Source organism: Molothrus aeneus, chromosome 6 (genome assembly GCF_037042795.1).
Source record: "Molothrus aeneus isolate 106 chromosome 6, BPBGC_Maene_1.0, whole genome shotgun sequence".
NCBI lineage: Eukaryota > Metazoa > Chordata > Aves > Passeriformes > Icteridae > Molothrus > Molothrus aeneus.
In genome coordinates this window covers 5,928,240-5,948,558 of record NC_089651.1, presented here as the reverse complement: position 1 = coordinate 5,948,558, position 20,319 = coordinate 5,928,240, and the positions used below count along the sequence as shown (strand labels likewise).

The window sequence follows — 20,319 nt, the reverse complement described above, 5'->3', positions numbered from 1 at the left end:
AAAAGCAGAACTGAAGAATCTCAACTTCTTCTTTGGTCACAGGGCTGGAAAAAAAAAGAATTTCTAACACCTCAGGAGCCATTTCAGCAACACAAAACCCGAGAGCAGCAGGCATGAGGCAGAGGGAGAGTTAACCCCAGCACAAAGGGGCCAGTGGCAGAGACCAGGAGGAGGAGGAGGAGCAGGAGATGGTGGTGGTGGTGGTTTCAGCTGCACACTCACACCCCCTGGGCATGGACACCACCAGAGGATATCAAAGCTCAATCCAAGCCAGTGGTGCCTGTGGCTTCCCCACACAATGGGAAGGGTGCCCTGCTGGGAGATCAGCTTTGTGAAACGTGCAGAACCCCCTCATCTGCAGAATCCCCTCATCTCCAGGGTTATTGCCCTGGATAATAGGCTTGGGGGGTGCCCACAACCAGTAGGCATGCAGGATTGTCACAAGCCACCACCAAAAGGTGGGAGCAGCAAGCTGGAAGCTGTGCTGGTTTGTTTTGAAAAGGCATGGGGAAGCTGGGCACCCTCTCTCCCTGCAGGTTTAAGGCTGCACTCTGAACCTGCTGGGGGGGAAAGGCTAACAGGATCTGAAAGCCTGCTTTCTTTACCTCCAAGGACTGGAGCAAGGCTTCTTTGTGCCCTGAAGGCCACTTGAAAAGAGTAGGGTGTGTTATCCCCACTCCGGATCAAGTTGAGTTTCCCAATATTCAACCAGCAATCAGAAAGGGAAAACTCATGAAATCTGTTTGTAAAGCCTTTATCTGTGTCCTCTGCAGCATTTCTGACCTAAAACACATTCAGTTCTCTGAGGCAGAACTCAGAAGAATCATCTCATATTCTCCTTTTGGTGAAACAATTGGATCCACAAAGCTCAGTGCAAGGCTCATCCTTGTAAATGGGGAGGAACAGAGAGATTTCAAAAGAAAAGGCATTTTACTTTGTAAATGGCCTTGTCCTTATTTATTTTTCAGGGTGTTTTTCAAGTTAAGTTTTTTCCCACGGTTCTGTGATCAAAATGTGAGGGGAAAAAAAAATAATCTGCTCACCACAAACTTTTTTTTTTCATTTAGAAATATTTCAGTGTGAGCACATTGATTAACAGAATAACTGCAAAATGACAGGGTGTTTTTTAAATCATGAGACATGAAAGCAGTTCTGACAAAAATTTGTGCCAATTGTTTTAACTTTGCTGGGCTCTCTGTTGTTCCACAGAAGTGGAACAGAAGCTCAGGGTGAAAGGGGCTGATTTAGGGATGGGATGGTATTTGGGATAGAGTTAATTTCCTCCACGGGAGCAGGGATGGGATTGTGTTTTGGAAACAAAGTTGGTCATACAGGGATGCTTTCCTTGCTGCTCAGCAGAGTGCCAAGGCCCTTTTTGGGGAGTTGGGAGGGGACACAGACAGGACAGCTGACCCCAGGGATGTTCCAGACCATCATGCTCCCATGGAGAGCTCGGGGAAGAAAGAGGGAAGGGGGTGATGGTGTTTTCCTTCCCAGGTAACCCTCCCTGTGATGGAGCTCTGCTCTCCTGGGGATGCTGAGCACCTGCCTGCCCTGGCAGTGGGGAATGAAGCCCTTGCTTTGCTTTGCTTTGCTTGCACCTATGGCTTTTGCTTTCCCTGTCCAGGATTTTCTCAGCTCCACCCTTCCCATTCTCTCCCCCATTCCCATCTGGAGGGAGGGAGTGTTTGTGTCCTGGTTCAGGGCAAATTTGGGAGAAAACATCTAAAGGGGTTTAGAATTTGCTCTAGAAAGCAAAGATTTCCTTGGAGAAAAGGGGGGGAAAAACCTGTTTATTTAACAGGCAAAGCATTCACCAGCACTAAAAAGTCACCCCAGGACACAGCAGCTGCTGGGCTCAGCTGCTGGCTGGAGTTAAACCACGACAGGACAGGTCCAGGCAGTAGAGTTACCCAAGTCTAAATGTTATGAATATTAAAGATCAATCTAGAGGGTTAAATTTCTGTTCTTACCTTTGCACACAAATCCAGGATCTTTCCCCTTGAACGCCCAACATTGCATTTCTCTCCTCTGAAGAAAATGTGAGTGGAGACACAAAACGCAGCAAACTGAACCCAGCAGCGTATTTTGACTGGAGAAACTACAAACAGAGAGGGAACAGAAGGTGCTCTGGAGGCTGGGTCACTCTCTGGCTGTCTCTGAAGGCAGAGTTGGGGCAGCAGTGAGCAGCCCAGCTGCCCTGAGTGAGGGATGTGCTGCACCAGCATCCCCACAGCACAGCAGATGCCACCCTCAGCCTGGCTGGGGAGCAGTGAAAGCCAAGGCAGGAGCTGAACAGCAGATCTAGAAGAAAGAGTTTTGAGCCTGATTTCCCCCAGCCCAGCTGTCTTTGGAACTCCTTGTCTGCTCCAAGCCCTCCCAGGGCTCCTGGGCATTTGGTGTCCCAGCAGGGTGACACAAGCTCCCTCCTTAGGTGGCTCCACTCCCTCTGGCAGTCACCACCAAGACACCCTGGCTTCCTCAGTCGTGCCCTATTGATTTCTGCAGCCTCTCCTTCCCTCAGAAATTGATCAAATGAAGAGCAATCTGAGCATTTAATGGGGCTCCTTCAATATGATGAAGTTTGATTGCTTGAAGTTGAAGTTCATGATAATTTTTTATGCTGACAGCACCCTCACAGACAATAAAGCCTGGCCCTTTCCTGAAGGCCTCTCTCCATCAGGGAATTATTTTAATCCTGCTGTGCTTACCTGATACACTTCTCATTATTTAATATATTTACTATATATATTACTAAATATATTAATTATTAAGTATACTTACTTCTCATTATTAAATATGATAACAATCAAAGAACAAAATGTATTCTATTTCCACCAAAAGTGGTATCAAAACTCTTGTTTTGGTTCTGTTCTCACTTACCAAATAAAACCCAGTAGCAGTAGCACCACACCTGCAGTTTGGAGGTTAACAGCAGAACCTTTAGCTCTTCTGGGTGGAGGATCAGGGCTCTCCCTGCTCATTTGCACTTGCACAGGACTTATTAAATCCATTTGTGATGAAAAGTGCAGCATTTTTGTCATGTCTAAGAGGTCTGCCTGTAATCACCACTGTGAGTTAATAAACAGATTTATCTGTGAGCAAGTGTTTTCATGAGTGACAGAGAGGCTGAAAAATAAATCTCTTGTAACTTCTCGAGTTCTGTCATTAAAAACCCTCGTGGGTACAGTGAAACCATCCTCAAAACGTGGCTGTGTGTGTGTGGGCATCCCACAGAACCTGAGGATGTCTGTCAATGCACACAGCACCAGCAGGTTTGCATTTGTGCTGTGCACACACACACACACAAAAGTGAAAAAGTGAAAACAAGATGTGGTGCATTTATACCCACATATAGAAATACACAGGTGTAAAGGAGCCCTCCACTATAAATGGAACAGTGCAACTCCTCAGCCCACCAAAAAGTGAAAAGGCAAAAAAAGAGAAGGCAATTTTCTGATTTTCTGATTAGTTTTGTTTTCCTTTAACTCCCCCCCCCCGCCCCCAACCAAACAACAGCTACATCCATCCTCAGAGCTGTTAAAATAGAACACATTTTGGGACAGACCCACACAAGTGCTGCTTTTCTGTGGCAGGGAGAAAAGCAATGCCTGTGGCTTTCCCAGCAGGAATGTAGCACTCACCTGGGCTGGGCAGCTGTTGGAACCCAGGAAATTCCTCTGGCTGCCCTGGAGGGCTCCAGCCCCTGCCCAGGGGGCTCAGAGACCCTGGCACAGAGCCCAAGACCCCTGTGCATTTGATTTAGCCTTTGGAAAAAACAATTACCAACGTTTAGATGAAGAATTACAAGCCACGAAAGTTTAAGTAGAATGATAGTAAATTTATCACAGGGTAAAAAAAATAGATTTTTTTGAGTTTCTAGAGTGGGGGTTCAGGGGGCAAGATGGAGGGATCTGGGCATGTCCAGCCCTTTCTCCTTCTTCTTCTTGGCCTCCATCTTCTGCTGGGATGTTGGCACTTTTAGATTGGTTTAGAGTAGAAGCTCACTGTCTAACATAGGTGATGGGTATTGGGAAGTTATGGTAAATAATGTACACGTAGTTTTTAGTATAAAAATGTAACACCACCCCAAGGAAGGGCAATGCCTCTGTCTGTCCTGCTGAATGAACCTCGGCTGGACAGGAGAAAGAATTCTATAGATAAGAAACAATAAACAACCTTGAGAATGAGAATAGAAGAGCTCTGACTCCTTCTTTGACTGCTGGGCCAGGAAAAGAGACTTGAGCACATCTCAGGGTCACTGTGAGCAGCCCAAGCCCCCAGAAGCAGCCCTCCTGGGGTGGAGAGGACGTGGACAGGGCTCTGACACAGCCTCCCTTTTTATCCCAACTTCCTGGCCACATTTCCCTTCTCTCTTTCCCCATTAGCTGAGGTACTTGAAAGATACAAACTTCCTGATACACCTGCTACCAAAAATTTCCTTCTAATATATAAACCTCCCTTTTAATTTTTAATTCTTATAGAATTTAGGGGTTTTTCTTCCCCATTGTTTCTTTCATCTCTCAATGTCTAATTTCATTTATCAGCAAAACCTAAAGTTTATTTGTAAAAGCAAATACCTTTTTCCATTCATTAATCAGTAGAATCCTTCCCATTGTTTCTTTTATCCCCCAGTGCTGGTTTTATCTACCAGCAAACCCACAGCTTGTTTGTAAAGACAAATCTGCTATTCCTCTCACTCTCCTGCAGCAGTGACAGGGAAGGAGCAGCTGATCCAGGAGGGGAGGAAAGCACATTGGAGGAGTTCCCTGGGATGGATGGCCATGTTTATTCCCTGCTTTGGCTCTCATTTGCTCTTTGTCACATCCCTGCCCATCCCTTTTGGACTGTGTGTCAAAGCACATCTTGTCTGGCTGGATTGCTCTGACACCCAGGGATGCCTTGGCTGCTTCCATCCCCTTGAGGGGCCAGGCACAAGAGGGGCTGGAGCTGCCCCCAGGACATGCCAGGGTTTGCCTTTTGGGGGACACTTGGCTGCTTGGAGCAGGGGAGGGTTTTTTTGGCAGCATGGCTTGATGCCATGAAAGAAAAGGGCTTCAGCTCGCTTCTCATTTGGAAAAAAAATAATAAAGCAGGGAGGCAGGGAGGCAGGGAGGGAGCTGCTCTGTTTCTTTAAGGGAGGGAGTCTGTGTCAGCCCCTCTGCTGAGCAGTTCCTGCCATTCCCTGCCCTGCTCCAAGCTTCTCAGTGACACTGAACTCCAGGTGACCCTCACACACAGTAATTGCTTTAGCATGGGCCTGACAACAACAGCAACAACTGCCCTAAAAATAAGCAAAGCTTAAAATAAATTCCAGCTCTGGAGAGCTGCTTGTGTGAGGAATCCAGTACATCACCTGTATTTTCCTTGAAGAGCACCACAGTTCTTGGCAGCTGGTAAAAATGAGAGTTTTCAAGGGATTTCCAGTGCCTAACCTGGCAGGGAAGTCAGCCAGAAAAGACAGGAGGTGGCCTTGAAGGGAACCTCATGGGACAGCTCCAGGCCAGCATCCCTGCTCACTTACCTCACTGAAAGGTGGGATTTAGAGAAAACCCAATTTCATTGCAGTGCCTGGGATAAATGCCTTTCCTTGCTTTGTAGCTGTAACAAAATGAATTTCAAATGGGTTCATCACACCTGGCAATAAATAGGACCTACAAGCTGTTCATCAAAAATGCATTTAGTCCTTGGGAGAATGAAACAATTCCCTGCCCCTCTGCAGGGCAAGGGAAAATTCCAGCTGCAGGAATTGTGTGTTCTGGAAGAGGTGCCCACAGGACACACACAAAGCAAGGCAGGTCTGCAGTTCCAGAGCACTTCTGGAGCATTTCCTGTTTTAACAAACCACTTGCAAAGTAACCATCATGGCAAATTAGCCCTGGTCCTGCAGAAAGAAGCTTAAAGAGGTGGATGTACCTTGCTGCTACAATGAATCTGGGGTGTAAATTTTCAGTACATTCAATAGAAAGTAACCCTTCCATTTTCAAGAAGAAAGTGTTTGACTTGGAGAGAATGCAGTTCCCATTTTCCAACCCACACAGCAGTGGCACACACACAGGATGGATTTTGATGAGTAATGAAGAAGAGAAGTCATTTTTTCCCCCCTGGCTCTTTTTTAAAGACATTTTCCTCAGTTTTCCAGGCTGACTTTCTGCAGGCAGCTGTCTCATAGTATGAACTAGTGAAAGTTAGAAAGTGCCTGCCCACATGGCACAGCCTCCCCTGGTTCATGTTTTGGAGGATGGGACATTAGGAAAAGGTTTTCAGGACATTGGAGATGAACCCCAAACATGGAATTGTACACAGAAATGAATTTGTAGAAAATTCTTAAAGCTTAATCTGGAAAATAACCCAGGCTCCTGTGTTTTATCCTCTTAGGAAGACTTCAAGTATTTCAAAAAAAGAATTCACATCAAGTTTCAATCCCCTATAGCAAACATATAGAAAATAAGTGTTCCAAACTTTAAATACCTGTGGGTTCCAGGATGTGTTGTGTGAGGCAAGTGGAGACATAACTTCCCTGTATATAGCTGTCTGGAAACTGGTTTCTTTTTCTTTTCCCTCCCCCTCACCAATAAAAGCCAGAGTCAGATCCCAAATGTAAACTGAAATACTCACCTGACAGCAAATATTCAGATATTGCAGGCCATTTTAAAGCAGAACTTTCTCCTGTGACAAATGAAAAGTCTGAATTCTGAAAAACATGTATATAGTCTACAACCTTTGCCTGTTTTCTGATTAAATACACTTCTGCTCTATCATCACTGCTCAGGTCAGTTTGGTCCAACAATTTTTGATGAGACACTGCAGTGAACTTCCTGTGGCTTTTTATTAAATGCCTGCATTTTAGAAAAAAAATTCTCTATATCAGCTTGCTAAATAACACAACTCATGGAATTACTTCTTTTAGTCAGCATTTAGATTTGTAGTCATTATGCCTGTAATAGTAAAATGAGATTTTAATGCTGATTAATGAAACTGCTAAATTGTCAGGACTGCTGGCCACAGTTATCAGTCTCTGGAGACTGTGCCCTAAACCATTGTCATCATGTGTGTAATATGGCTCCTTTTGTGGGGCCAGATGTGAAGCATATGGTGACCTATTACAGCAGGGATGAGCTGCAAGTCCACCAGGGCTGAATTGTATTGGACAAACTGTGAGAAAATAACACCCACTGATCACTGCAGGATCACAGCAACTTTCCAGAGGGTGAGGGGTGAGGAAGGACTTGGGAAACTGCCTAGCTGAGGTGATCATTGCTGTAATTCTGATTTTCTTCCACGTTTGCTTGTGTCCTGGAGGAAAGCTGTGCATGCAAGCACAATATAGAACATATTGCTGCTGTTTGCACTCTTTCTTTTCATACTGTTCTCTTTCCTGCCTGTCTCAGGGAGGGAAATCCAGTGAGGTTCTGGGTGCTAGCAGGGGGAACCTGTGCAGTTCCCCAGAGGAGGAAAGGTGCTGGGTGATAGGAAGGATGCTGGGCTAGCCAGAGCACCAAGCAGAAGGCAGGAAAATGAAAATTAATGTCATGAAACTCTCTGCCCTCGTATGCAGAGAGAGTTCTGGTGTGTGGGGCACATTTCAGCTCCTTTGGCCATTGTCACTGGGGCAGGAAAGCAGAGAGTGGCTGCACTGAGCTCAGCAGGGCCATCCTGAGAGCACTTGTGCCCCTGGGAGGAAGAAAGAGAGCAAACTTCTCTGAACAGCCATATTTCCCTGTGCTCATTAACTTGATTGCAATCAAAAACTGTGCTCAGTGCTCAGTACACTGGCAGGTACAGCCCAGAGCAAAGCACAATGGGCTGCTTTTCAGTTTTGCTACTGCCACTTTGTGTCACTCCTGAAATGGTTCTCATTTTGTGAACAGTTTAACCTATTTACTCACATGCACATGGACAGGGTTGAAGATCAGAGGGGCTTCATTTGCCCTGAGGAGCTTCTGCCTTTTCTCAAAGGGAAAAGCAGCAGCTGAGCTGGATGGCAGGTCAGGCACTCTGTCCCAGCACCCTGCCAGCCCACGTGGGGAGTGACAAACAGCCACAGAACACACACAAACTGCTTTTTAGAGGCCAGGCAAGTGCACACAGCTATTTCAGTGACTAGACACACGAGTCAACGTGCAGGATGATGCAGATGGTTCATAGGCACATGCACTGTGCTTCACCGTCATTGCTAAAATCAGTGCTGCGGTTGCTGAGGGTCACACCTCAGGCAAGATGCTCCTGTTTGAAATATGCTTGGAGGAGGGAGTAAACCTTGTGGAAACCCCTTGAAATCTGTCATTTTTTCCCAGCTGCCAAAATATCTATTAGACACCCTTCCAGGATTTCTCCCATTGCCCTATTCTTGGGCTTGAGGACTGCTCTGTCCAACAGAAGTGGACAACAACTTTATTATCTTCCTACAACAACTTCTTCCAACAACTTTTATATCTTCCCACAACCTGCCAGGTCTCACTGCTTTGTGTGTGGTTTCACAGCACCCAGCCCTGCACCCTTGATACACACAAGCAGCAGCACCAACTTCACCAAATGAGATCCTCAGAAATGCTGAAACTCCACCCTACCATACTGCAACCATGCAGAGACTATTATTATTATTATTATTATTATTATTATTATTATTATTATTATTATTATTATTATTATTATTGCTATTATTGCTATTATTGCTATTGCTATTGTTACTATTATTACTATTATTAAAATATATTATATATAATGTGTAATATTAAAATATATTAATATATAACATATAATAATAACAGAAAATAGAATATATATCATAATACATAAAATTATATCATTAAATATATAATGTGCAATGATATATTCTATATTCTATATAAAACTTATACATTATATATAATACATAAAATGCATAATGTATAATTATATAAAATTATAATATAGAATATAAATTAATATATAATAATACATAATATCTATAGTATATATTATATGTAATATATTATATATAAACACATATATAATATATATTATATATGAAAACAGATATATATAGTATATATAACATATATTATATTTTTATATACTATATATAATTATATCAGATAATGAGCATCTGATTTACTGCAGCAGAAGCTCTCTTCAAATTGTCTGGCAACAGAAACTGAGGTATTTTTATTATAAGGCCAAGCTTTCTGTGACAAGTAGTGCTACCACAGCTTAAGTGGCATTTCTACAAATACCCAGGTCTGTAAATGATACTGGTGGAAGCCAGAGCTACAGCTGGGGCTGTCTGCATATGGTTACTGCACTGGGGCTGGATAATTTGTTCCTTGGAAAAGCCTGTTTTCACAAAGCAGCCTCTCATGTGCCACAGTGTGGGATAAAGCACATCACAGGCAGAAGGTAATGACTGCTGACACCAGAGCAGCTCTCCTCTTGTTCCAAATAAAAGCCAGCAAACTCTAAATCATCAGCGCAGCCACGCCGTGTACCTGCCCCCATTGTTCAGCCTTGGCTTTAAGCTGGGAACAAAATCTATCAAAATGCAGCTTCAGGGGGAAAAAAATGCACTGTGTGACACGTACAAGTGCAACTGGCTGGTCTGAACAAAAGTAAACTGGGATTAAGATTTCAACAAAGAGCACTTCCTACTAAGGAATAGCGCCTTGGGAACTACTCCACGCACACACACACACACACAAAAACTCCAAAACTCCCCTCTCCAAACAAAACAAAAATCTGGGGTGGGTTGGTCCTGGATTTGTTCCTGCCCTGGCATTTTGGCACACACAGCCCCTAAAGGAGGAAGATTCCAGTAAACAAGCCATAAAGAACTGTTTGTCCAACATTTGCCAAAACTACAACCTGTGTATTGTAGCCTGGAAATCCAGTTTGTCTCTCAAATGCCCTTTCTGTTACCTATTGGTTATCTTTGGCTCAAATGATAGGTTTAATGTGAAATCTTTTGTGGGCTTTCAAATTATTTTGTTTCTCCAAATGAGGATGAGAAAGCTGATTCATTCTCATTGTGTGATCTTTCTAAATAAAAAGTTGTGAGGAACTAAACAGCAGCAAAAATCAGAAAATAAGGATTCCATCCTCAGTTTGGCTACAGGCCAATGGTGCAACTGTGGCTAATCAACTTGATTTTCCTCCCACAGCTGCTCTAACAGTAAAAATATCACAGTTATTGGCTTTTTGCTTTTCTCTGATTCTTGTTTGACTCAGGCTTCACAGTGAAGGGACCCTCTGACCATGTTTGACAAGGAACACCAAGTCAGGGAAGTCTTTGTGCTCCTGGAGTGCAGCTGAGAGCTCCAGCATTTATTCACACAGCTGACAGTTTGCTGCAGGGCATTATACTAAGGAAAGTAAATTTTATTATCTGACTATCCACAGTGCTCAAGTCTGACTGGTACCTACAGCACCTCCAGAAAAATCTTAGAACAACAGGTAAGAATTTTTCTATAAGACATGCCAAAAAAACCAGGATTTTTTTAAACAGATTTCCAGATACAACATGTGATGGGGAATTCAAGAGTAACATGTTACTGGCAATGTAAACATGTCTGAAAATCTGGCCTCAATTTGGTAACAGAAATGCAAATCACTAATAACAACAAACCACCTGAATTTCATTTTAAACTGATACAGCTCTTGGGTTTCAAAGTTCTGTACTGAATGCAGTTGATTATGAATAAGTCTATGTATTTTGGAGTTTCAAGTCTGCAGAAAATTCAATAGCACTTTGTGCAAGAAGTCGTTCTGTTGATTAGGAGACCTTAATCAATACAATTTAGCTCCTCTTAGGAACTGCCCCTCTCCCAGCCAGAGCTGGGCTTCAGCCTTGTGGTGTCAATATGATGCTCAAACAGAGCCTTCAAAATTCTCCAGATACCTCCTAACACAAATCCAATAACAGGATGGTGTTACAGACAGAGCTGCAGTTTGTACCTCACAATAATGCAGATTTTCTACCTGCTTCAGCCCTCTCAAAGAATCTATGGTAGTGCTCATAAAAAAAGTTCCCATTCTTCCTGCAATTGCAGTAAGTCACCAGAAAAGAAAATATTTTGCTGTGGTCCTTGCACAAGAGTGAATGTTGAAAATGCTTGAGCACAGCATGCAAAAGCCCTCATATTTGTGGTGCTGTTCCTTTAGTAACTGAGGGCCCAACAGACTGACACTTCTGAGCCACTTCAACAGTAATGGGAATAAAAAAATACATCTTAATGCAATTCCTTTTATTTTATACTTTTAAGTCTATGCTTTCTAGCCCAATTTTTTGAATATGTTGCCATTTCTCTGAACTCCTTGGACTTTGTGCAGTCTCAGCTCCTGAGTCCTATTGTACCACTGCCACCTCCCTCAAGAAGCAGTACCCACTGTTTGGGGAAGAGATGAAGGTGGGCTGTTCACTCAGTCATCCTAAACTCAGGGTTTTGTCACACCCCCTTTTGTGAATGTAAACCTTCACAAAATAAGTGACTGAGCTGTGTGGTAAGAATTACAGGGAAATGCTGCCCAGAGGAAATGAAGGGCTCCTCTGATTCTGTTCTATAATCAATCAAGAAAGCAAATTGAGCCTGAGGAAAACAAGAGGGAAAACAAAATGAGATGTATCCACATAGCCACATCCTAATGGAATCACTGCAGCACTGCTGGCTCCTGCAGAGGTGCAGGCAGGAAAGGGATAACTGCATGGGGAAGAAACAAATCAATATGGATCACTGCAAACCTATTTAGAGCACTGAGCTCACTCAGACTTCTCTTGCATTTTCCCTTGATGAGGCTGGCAGGAAGTGGGGGTGAAAATGTTCAAACCTGACTTTAGCCTTCCATGCTGCACTCCTGTGCTGGATTCCCTTTTCCTGCATTTCTGCAGAGCTCTGGCAGCTGGAACCTGCCCCCAGGGGTGTCCTCTGGCAGCTGACAGCCCTGGCCAAGCCTGATCACAACACAATTTCATTTGGGTAGCTCAGGTAAATTAGCTGAGTAAATTAGGTGATAGTGCTCAACAGCCTGGTCACAGCAAATGAGGAACCTGCAAGGAAGTTAGGATTGGTATGAAGGAAAGGAAATACAGCTGCTTTTACAATGCATTTCTCTTTCCATTAAGAAGCTGTGATGTTAGGCAGAGAAAAATCAGAATCCCTCCCTGCCTCTAACTGCTAGAGAATATTAAGTTGAAAAAAAAGACATGGGGAGGGCAAGGGAGAGAAGGGGTGAAAAGAAAATTCCAGAAACGTAATTCAAACACCTGTAGTCAAAAAGCAAGCTCTCAAGAAAGGCCCTGGGGTCAATGTAACAGAATGGAAGGACTACAGAGTTTGCACTTTAAGTCACTCCCTGTGACCTAAATTCCAGATAGTTTCCAAGAGTTTCCTTAATGAAATTTGTCTAAGGAGAAAATATCGGTGTCAGTGAGGGGAAAAACTCTGATCCACAGAAAATGGAAAAGAGAAAGGCAGCCTCAACTAGGAGCCAGTCATCAATCTATTGCTGAGACAGAGTCTTGGCAAAACCCATCCTCCTGGTAGAACTTGCCTGGAGTAGAGCAGATTGATTTGACAGTCTCTTAGCCTAATAAATGCTTGACCCCAAGGTCTGCTGAATTCACTAAATCCACTATGCAGGGAGAATTGGGAAGCAGTCACCTCTGGGGAACATCCTGCTCCTCAGCCCTCCCCTGCTGAAGGCCTTGACTGCTCTCAGCCTCGTGGAGATGAGGAGATGGGAGCTGCTCTCCCAGGAAGAAAGGTTAATCGACTGCACTGCTTTAATCAATCACCTGGGAGGGTTCAGCAATTACAATAGGTAGGGCTCTCCTCCCACCAAGAGATTCCTGCATCTTAACCAAGCACCATCTCCTCCAGCTGGAAGGATGAGTAATAGGCAGGAGCAGAGTCCAGAGGGATGGCAGGTGTCTGATCCAGAGCCAGCTGAAGTCAATAGAAAGGCTCCTGGTGAGTTCACTGGGCTTGGACCAGACCCCAAAGAAAGACTTATTACCCAAGGTTTGTTCTGCATGCATGCATCAAGCTACTTTCAGCAGTGAAAGATCCTTGAAAAGAAGCAGATTGATCACACAATTTTGCCACCCTGTGAAATCAAACTTCTACAAGCCAGGCTGTGTCCCAGTCACCCTGATTGTCAGAAATGGCTGACATCCAGCAAAGGAGCATTACCTACCTGTGACAGCACACACAGACACCTAGAGACATTTCAAAATCTCCAAGGAGCACAAGAAGATAAAAAAAAGCCAAAGTGGTAATATTTTCCTGGCCTTTTTTGTAATTGGTGCTAGCCAAAATGAGAGCTTCCTCAGAAGAGGAAAACTAGATCAGTTCCTGAAAGGACAAAAGAAAATGGAGGGAGTAAAACTTAAAATACCCTGGCATGGAGGAGAAGGAGCTCAGTGCTGAACCACCAGCAAGGTGAAGCTGACAGAGCCTGAGAGAAAAAAATACCAGGAGAAACCAGAGGGTTAGGAAGTACCCCTGAGGACTTACCTCTGTACATGAACAGCTGCATTTAGCACCAGCACCAACTGATGTCACAGCAGTGACTGTCCTTGATGAGTCTAAATGGCAGGAGGAAGCCTTAGCCTGCTGGGACAAATCCAGGCCCTTGTATCCCAGTGCAGAACCCCTTAGTAACACACCTGCTGCACCACACAGCCAAAAACCCACGTGGCAAAGAGCTGAAACCAAGACTCACACCTTTAGGACACCCATGGCTACAGGTACCAGCTTGGAGGTTATCCCAGAGGCTGCTCAAGATCTGCTCCCTCACAGCACTGCTTCTGGTCTGTCCTCACCACCAGCCTTAGCCAAGGCACACTCCTGGATGAGCTTCCACTCCTTTTGCTGCCAGAAGTCCTGGAACAAAGCTGTTGGCTTGGGATTTTTGCTTTTGCAATAACCCAGTGTCTGTGAAGAGGCAGAGCCATGGCAGCCTGGTGCTATGGGCCTCCTGCTGTAGCTAATGAAGAGGGGCCAGGCTCTCCAGAAGGCTGGAGAGCAAAAGTGGTTATTGTCTGCTCACCTGAAAATTCATGGCACTGCAGAGCACCTGAGGCTGTGGGACTTCCTCCTTATGCAGTGAGGACAAGCAGGAGATCAGTGACGCAGAATAATCCAAGGTGTGCTACACACATGATTTCTATGTGCTCCAAGAATTGCTTTTCTTCCAAGGACAGCCATCTCAAAAGCTCTTTGCCAGCAGACAGCTGTGGTTGTCAAAACCAATTTCCTTGTATTCTCACTGCTAGATGAAAAAAAAAAGCCCAGACCCTGCATCTAGACCCAAAAGTAAGGACTAATATTTGGTGACCTTTCTTCCTTTGGCTCAGTTGATAAAATAAGCAGCACTGCAAGCAAAGTGAGGCAGGTATCATTAAGGAGTGAAGGTACCTGTCTATCTCCTAAGGAAACCTGACAAGGAATTCCACATACAGAACAAGAAGTAGATTTAAGAGATACAGCAGCTTCTTCCCCAAAAAAGACTTTGGTATAGCAGCCTTATAAATCTGAAGATTTTGGCCAAGATCTGTGACATGCATGTTGCATCAAAATACAGACAGTGGCCCTCTAAGTTGTACTCTGCTGTAAGAGCCTTGGACTTGTTTGTCAATTTTGTTTGTCCAATTTTTCTAATCTTTGTATCACAATAATGTCCAAAGTTACCAACCTGTTAAGATAAATGGAGATGCTCTGTCTCTCTCCAGGTGTTGCTGTGCCTGAGGATGCAGATTCATGCAAACTGTAAGTTATTTTCTCATGTCTAAAAGCAGATCTTTGCAGCCATAGCTCCTGGTTTGGAAGAAGACTCTGTTATTATCTATACACCTGGATGCAGCATCACCAGCAGCTCCTGCAGTGTTTGTCATCCCCCTGGCATGCACAGAACCCCCCTGCCCTGCCACTGCTGGATCCTGCTGCAGCCACAAAACTGACAGGAGATCCACAGAAAAACTGATGTATTTCATCTACTGACTATTAAATTTTTAACCCAGAGCGGGTGAGCATGAGACACCTGCAGCTCAGTGCCAATGACCAAGTGAGGCAGCAAAAAAGTTATTGCCTGATCAATTCTTCCTGCTGTCACCTGGAGGAGGGTCCCACAAGGCTTAAACTTGGTCACACAACACCTAAAGACAAAATCCCTTCTGCCTGAAAGGAATGAGAGATGGATGGCACAGAAACAGAAGGGAAACTCTGAGTGCTCCACTGACCCAGCTGGCATCTGATGAATTTAAATATAAACATATTCAATAGAAATGTGTTGAGAAATAGAAAACTTCTTACCTTTATCATCACTCCCCAAAATTGTTCATGCCACAAAAAAAACACAGAAATCCCCTGAACCACGTATTTAAAAATCTTGCAATTTTATTTGCATGTAAAGGCCGCTAGATATAATATCACAATAAATTTAAAGAAACAACTGCAAATCTCAAAAGGAATGAGAGATGGATGGCACAGAAACAGAAGGGAAACTCTGAGTGCTCCACTGACCCAGCTGGCATCTGATGAATGGGCTGCAATATAAATGTGTTGAGAAATAGAAAACTTCTTACTTACCTTTATCATCACTCCCCAAAATTGTTCATGCCACAAAAAAAACCACAGAATTCCCCTGAACCACGTATTTTAAAAATCTTGCAATTTTATTTGCATATAAAGGCCGCTAGATATAATATCACAATAAATTTAAAGAAACAACTGCTTTTCTAAATTCCATTAACAAGGTAACATAAAACAGAACGAAGCTCAATAGCATTTACAGTGGTGGAACAGAAATAACTATCTGCAACAATATTTTGTGCTAGTGAGATTGCATTTACACACAGTGCAAAATAAGAAAAAGGAAATAAAAAAGACAAGAAGAATATTTAAATATAAAGGACAACTAAGCCTTATTTTATTTAGGCTTGATTGTATCCATTTGACTCTATACATGCCTGAACTACAACAAAGATTTAACTCGGGCTCTCGAAGGCCTTGAGCACTTGGAAAAACATGTCACATCCTTCATAATTTAGATGTGCTGTACAGCATAATTTTGCAGATGCTATACTGGCAATATTAAATCCTAGCTTAGTTATAATGCACAAAAAATACATATATATATAAATTCATATTTAAAAGGAGTCCGCATTTACAATTTTTTTCTTTTTTTTTTTACTGCATGAAATACCTGCTCTTTGCAGCTTTCACCCCCAGTCTTTTAAAGCTAAAATAATTTAAAAAAATAAACAACAGAAGGTAGATATCACATACAGGCTGTGGCTATCAAGATCAGTCTTTATAAAGCAGGTAGAGACAAACAACTGAGAAGTCTATTCTCCCCTTGCTGCATTCTACCATGAATAGAAACAAGTTAAAGTACATGCACACATGTCAAGAGGCAAATGGACCCCAAAACACTGTTTGTGCTACTAAAAAAATTGATATAGATTGAGATAAAAAGCTAACATTTAAACCTAGGGAAAAAGAAGACACTTAAAAAAACCCCGACAATAACAAAAGTTGTGCAAATTTGGGTGTATTTAAATGCTGCCTATTTTTTAGCTTATAATATAATATTAAAATAAGGTTTCTCACTTATTAAAAGAAAGCTTGGCTGTCCTTTTGAGAACACTATAACAATTTACAATGGCAAATTTATTGAAAACCAAAATTCATTGTACAAATTCACAATGCTTTATCAATTTAAAATGAACGCTGCATTTCCAAAAAGCACAACCTCTAACTTCTCTTCTTGTTTCTTTGCACCAGCAATTTACAAATTAAAAAAAAAAAAAAAAAAACAACCAAAAAACAAAACCCCAAAACCCAACCCAAAACAAAAACCCCCCACGGCTCCCCCAAAATCCCCCCCAGCCCCTATTTTGAAATAAACATGAATGTAAGTTTTTAATTAGAAAATGGCAGTTTATAGACCTTCCCCAGTAGTGCTTCAGGATCCTTGAGGGGTGGGAAGGTCAAAGATGATGGGAGGGTTGGTGGGCTGGAAGCTGACTGTGCACGTGGAGGCGTTGATGTAGGTGGTGTAGCCATCTGTCATGATCCCATAACCTGTGGGGACAAGGGACACACTCACTGGGATGCCTCAGGGTTCCGCTTTTATATTTTTCCCATTCTGTGCTGCTTTAGTGTGTGGGTCTGAGCTTCACATGAGGGGATGGTGAGCTCTGTGCACAGAGCAGGGAGACAAAACAATTCCTGCTCCAGCTGGGCACCAAGGACAAATGATCCCAATCTCAGCCCAAGAGCACAAACCCCGTGGGCTGGAGAGAGAAAAACAAGCAGGGTGGGACTGCAGGGGCTAAAGCTGGAATGGGACAATGAACTGCAAGGTGCAAATGGAGCAGAACTGATCCAAGGGAGAGAGCCCGGGAGCGCTGGGGCATTTTGGGGCCATTTTGGTTCATCTTGGGTGCAGGCCTGGCTGGGCTCTGGTGCTGCCCAAGGTGGATCCATGGAGGAGATGCTTTGAATCAATCCCTGCTTGATTCTTTAGCTCTGTCCAGCCTCTGCTCTAGGGCAACCTCACAAAGGCATCACTGCCAGGGACACATGGAGCACCCCAAGGCTGCTGGGGCATCCCTGCTGTGCAATAAAACCAAACTGACTCCTTCAAAATTACACCCGCCCCTGCTGGTACCTCTGCCACAAAGGCTCAACTGTAAAAAACCCAGTGGGCTGTGTTTGAGATAAGAACAGGCTCTTTTGGTTTATGTAGAAACCTTTATTCACCCCTGGGAAATCATCTATTGCAACTGGGTGTGGCAGAAACACAAACCACACATGTTCTTTTTCTAATTACTTAATTAGTGAGTTATAGCTGGCATGCCTGTCAGAAGAAAAAGACCATTCAGAAGCAAAAGATTTTGAAGTAACTTTGGTTTAACCTCAACACCTGCTCTCCAACAAATGCCCTGAACTCCGTCACCTCCCCTGTGCTGGCCCTTATCACCCTGCTCCTCATCCCAGCACTGCCCAGCTGCTGCTCACACTGATTTATTCAAAGCATCTCCTCCATGGATCCACCTTGGGCAGCACCAGAGCCCAGCCAGGCCTGCACCCAAGATGAACCAAAATGGCCCCAAAATGCCCCAGCGCTCCCGGGCTCTCTCCCTTGGATCAGTTCTGCTCCATTTGCATCTTGCAGTTCATTGTCCCATTCCAGCTTTAGCCCCTGCAGTCCCACCCTGCTTGTTTTTCTCTCTCCAGCCCACGGGGTTTGTGCTCTTGGGCTGAGATTGGGATCATTTGTCCTTGGTGCCCAGCTGGAGCAGGAATTGTTTTGTCTCCCTGCTCTGTGCACAGAGCTCACCATCCCCTCCTGTGAAGCCCAGACCCACACACTAAAGCAGCACAGAATGGGAAATATAGAAAAGCTGAAACCTGAGGCATCAGCTTCTGAGACCTCAGGAGCTCCTCAGCAGGTTAAAAACACACACATTCACACCCTCAGGCTGCCCAGAGAAGCTGTGTCTGCCCCAACCCCAAAGTGCTCAAAGCCAGGCTGGACAGGGCTCAGACAACCTGGGATAGCGGCAAGCATCCCTGTACATGGCAAAGGGCTTGGAATGAGAAGATCCTTAAAGTCCTCTCCAATCCAAACCATTCTATGGCTCCATTATTTAATTTCTATATGTATTTCAAAAGAATTTTATAAAAGTGTGTGTGTTTTCAGCTAACATCCACAAAAAGCTAACCAAGAAGCTTGAAAACATCCAGGATCTATTTGGCCCAAATGCACTTAAAAAAAAAATAATTGAAAAAAACCCCCAGAGTATCATGGAGGAAGAAAGTTTCCCATTGCAAACCCACAGAGGAAAAAGGTTTTTTCTTTTAAACCATTATGATAGAGTACAGATCACTGCTGTCTGAAAGCTCAGATAAATGCAGCTACCCACAGTGCCTATCAGAAAGAATAATCACTTCAGAATTGCTTCCCTGTCCACCCGTATCACTTTATTTATTTAGACTGGCAATTTTGATTTAGATCATCTCATGGTGGGAAAAACCTTGTTTGTGGTTGTTTTGCTTATCAAGCAGGGGAGAAAACCTGCATCACCAAAATGTGTATATGGCCTCTGTTGGTTCAAGGGAATGTGAAGCATATTCATCTCAGCTGAGGCTGGATAAAAGTTAATTGCACCCTGAGACAATGCTCTTAACATTTTGCAATTTCTTCCTGTACTGAATCAAGCCATTCTTATGTCTTTTGTGCAAGTACTAGAAATTATTTTAATTTTTTTCTGGTGTTTTTACAAGAATTTATTTGAATGCTCACTTTTAATCTGTCCTGCCACCTTTCCCAGGAGATTTAAATGCAGTGCTTTGGTTCTGTACATTCAGACACCCTCCTTTCACACCCTTAGCACAATTACAACCACAAATTTCACCACCCAAATTTACAATTTACACATTTCAGCTGGGAGTCTTGCCATGTTCATTTATTTTTAATATGTGAGGACTAATATTTGTACAAAGTACCCAATCTTTTTAATGGGTGCATTAAAGGACTGTTATTGATGCCTCTGTGCAGAGGGTCATGTCAGTATTCCCAGTACAAACTCTTTATTTACAGATTCCAGGCATGGAAATCATTGTATGAAGTCACAAGGGCTTCAGAAAAACCAACACCACTGGCAGAGAGAGCTGTCCTCTTTTTATTTTGCTTTTATGAAGTCCTGAAATCTTTAGGCCTATGGAGAACCTAGTCAGAGACAATGGAGAAACCTCCAAGGGGAGAATATAAAACATTTAATGTGTAATTTTGAGTTCTGGGGTCATGAAGTCTTCCACTCTCTCTCAGGCAGAACTCCTAGTGTTTGTCTCTCAGCCACATGAAAGCCACAAAATGGTATTAAATATTGAAGTATCTCCAGAATGTATTTAATCTCTCAGTGCCACAGACTGAGCTGGTTGTTTCTGAAGCTGACACGACGCTCACGCTGCCTGTGCTGGCAATCACAGAGGGGGAATACCTCCCCTAAAGCATGAGACTGATGCCTGACTCCACATGCCCTCCTTTCTGCTTCCCCTTCATACCCTGAGGGAGGTGAGCAGAGGCAGCAAGTTGTCTGCACATTTCCTTTTTCTCCTCCAGCATCTTTCTTAGCTCCTGTGCTCGGAGTAATGGGGATAATTTTCATTTTGGCTCGCAAGTGTGGGAAATCTCATCTGTTTCTCTAACAGAGTTTGTCAAAACTTGAATTGCTTTCAAATAACCTGCATGGAACAACCTTTGCAGCACAGTGAAAGATGTAGGTGGCTAAATGTAGCACACATTCCTGAAAGAGTCTGCTTTAATTCTGGAATAAAT

General features: G+C 43.5%; 1 protein-coding gene across 4 annotated transcripts in view; it reads right to left on the bottom strand.

Moving 5' to 3' along the window:
- Positions 1-16,852: 16,852 nt before the first annotated feature.
- Positions 16,853-20,319, bottom strand: part of MPPED2 (metallophosphoesterase domain containing 2) — a 120,672-nt gene continuing 117,205 nt past the window's right edge. For all 4 annotated transcript variants that reach the window (XM_066551720.1, XM_066551716.1, XM_066551719.1 and 1 more), the window contains exon 7: positions 16,853-17,057. In XM_066551720.1, coding sequence (XP_066407817.1) covers positions 16,939-17,057 — 119 coding nt within the window. In that variant the 3' untranslated portion in view covers positions 16,853-16,938. The remainder of the gene's footprint in view (positions 17,058-20,319) is intronic.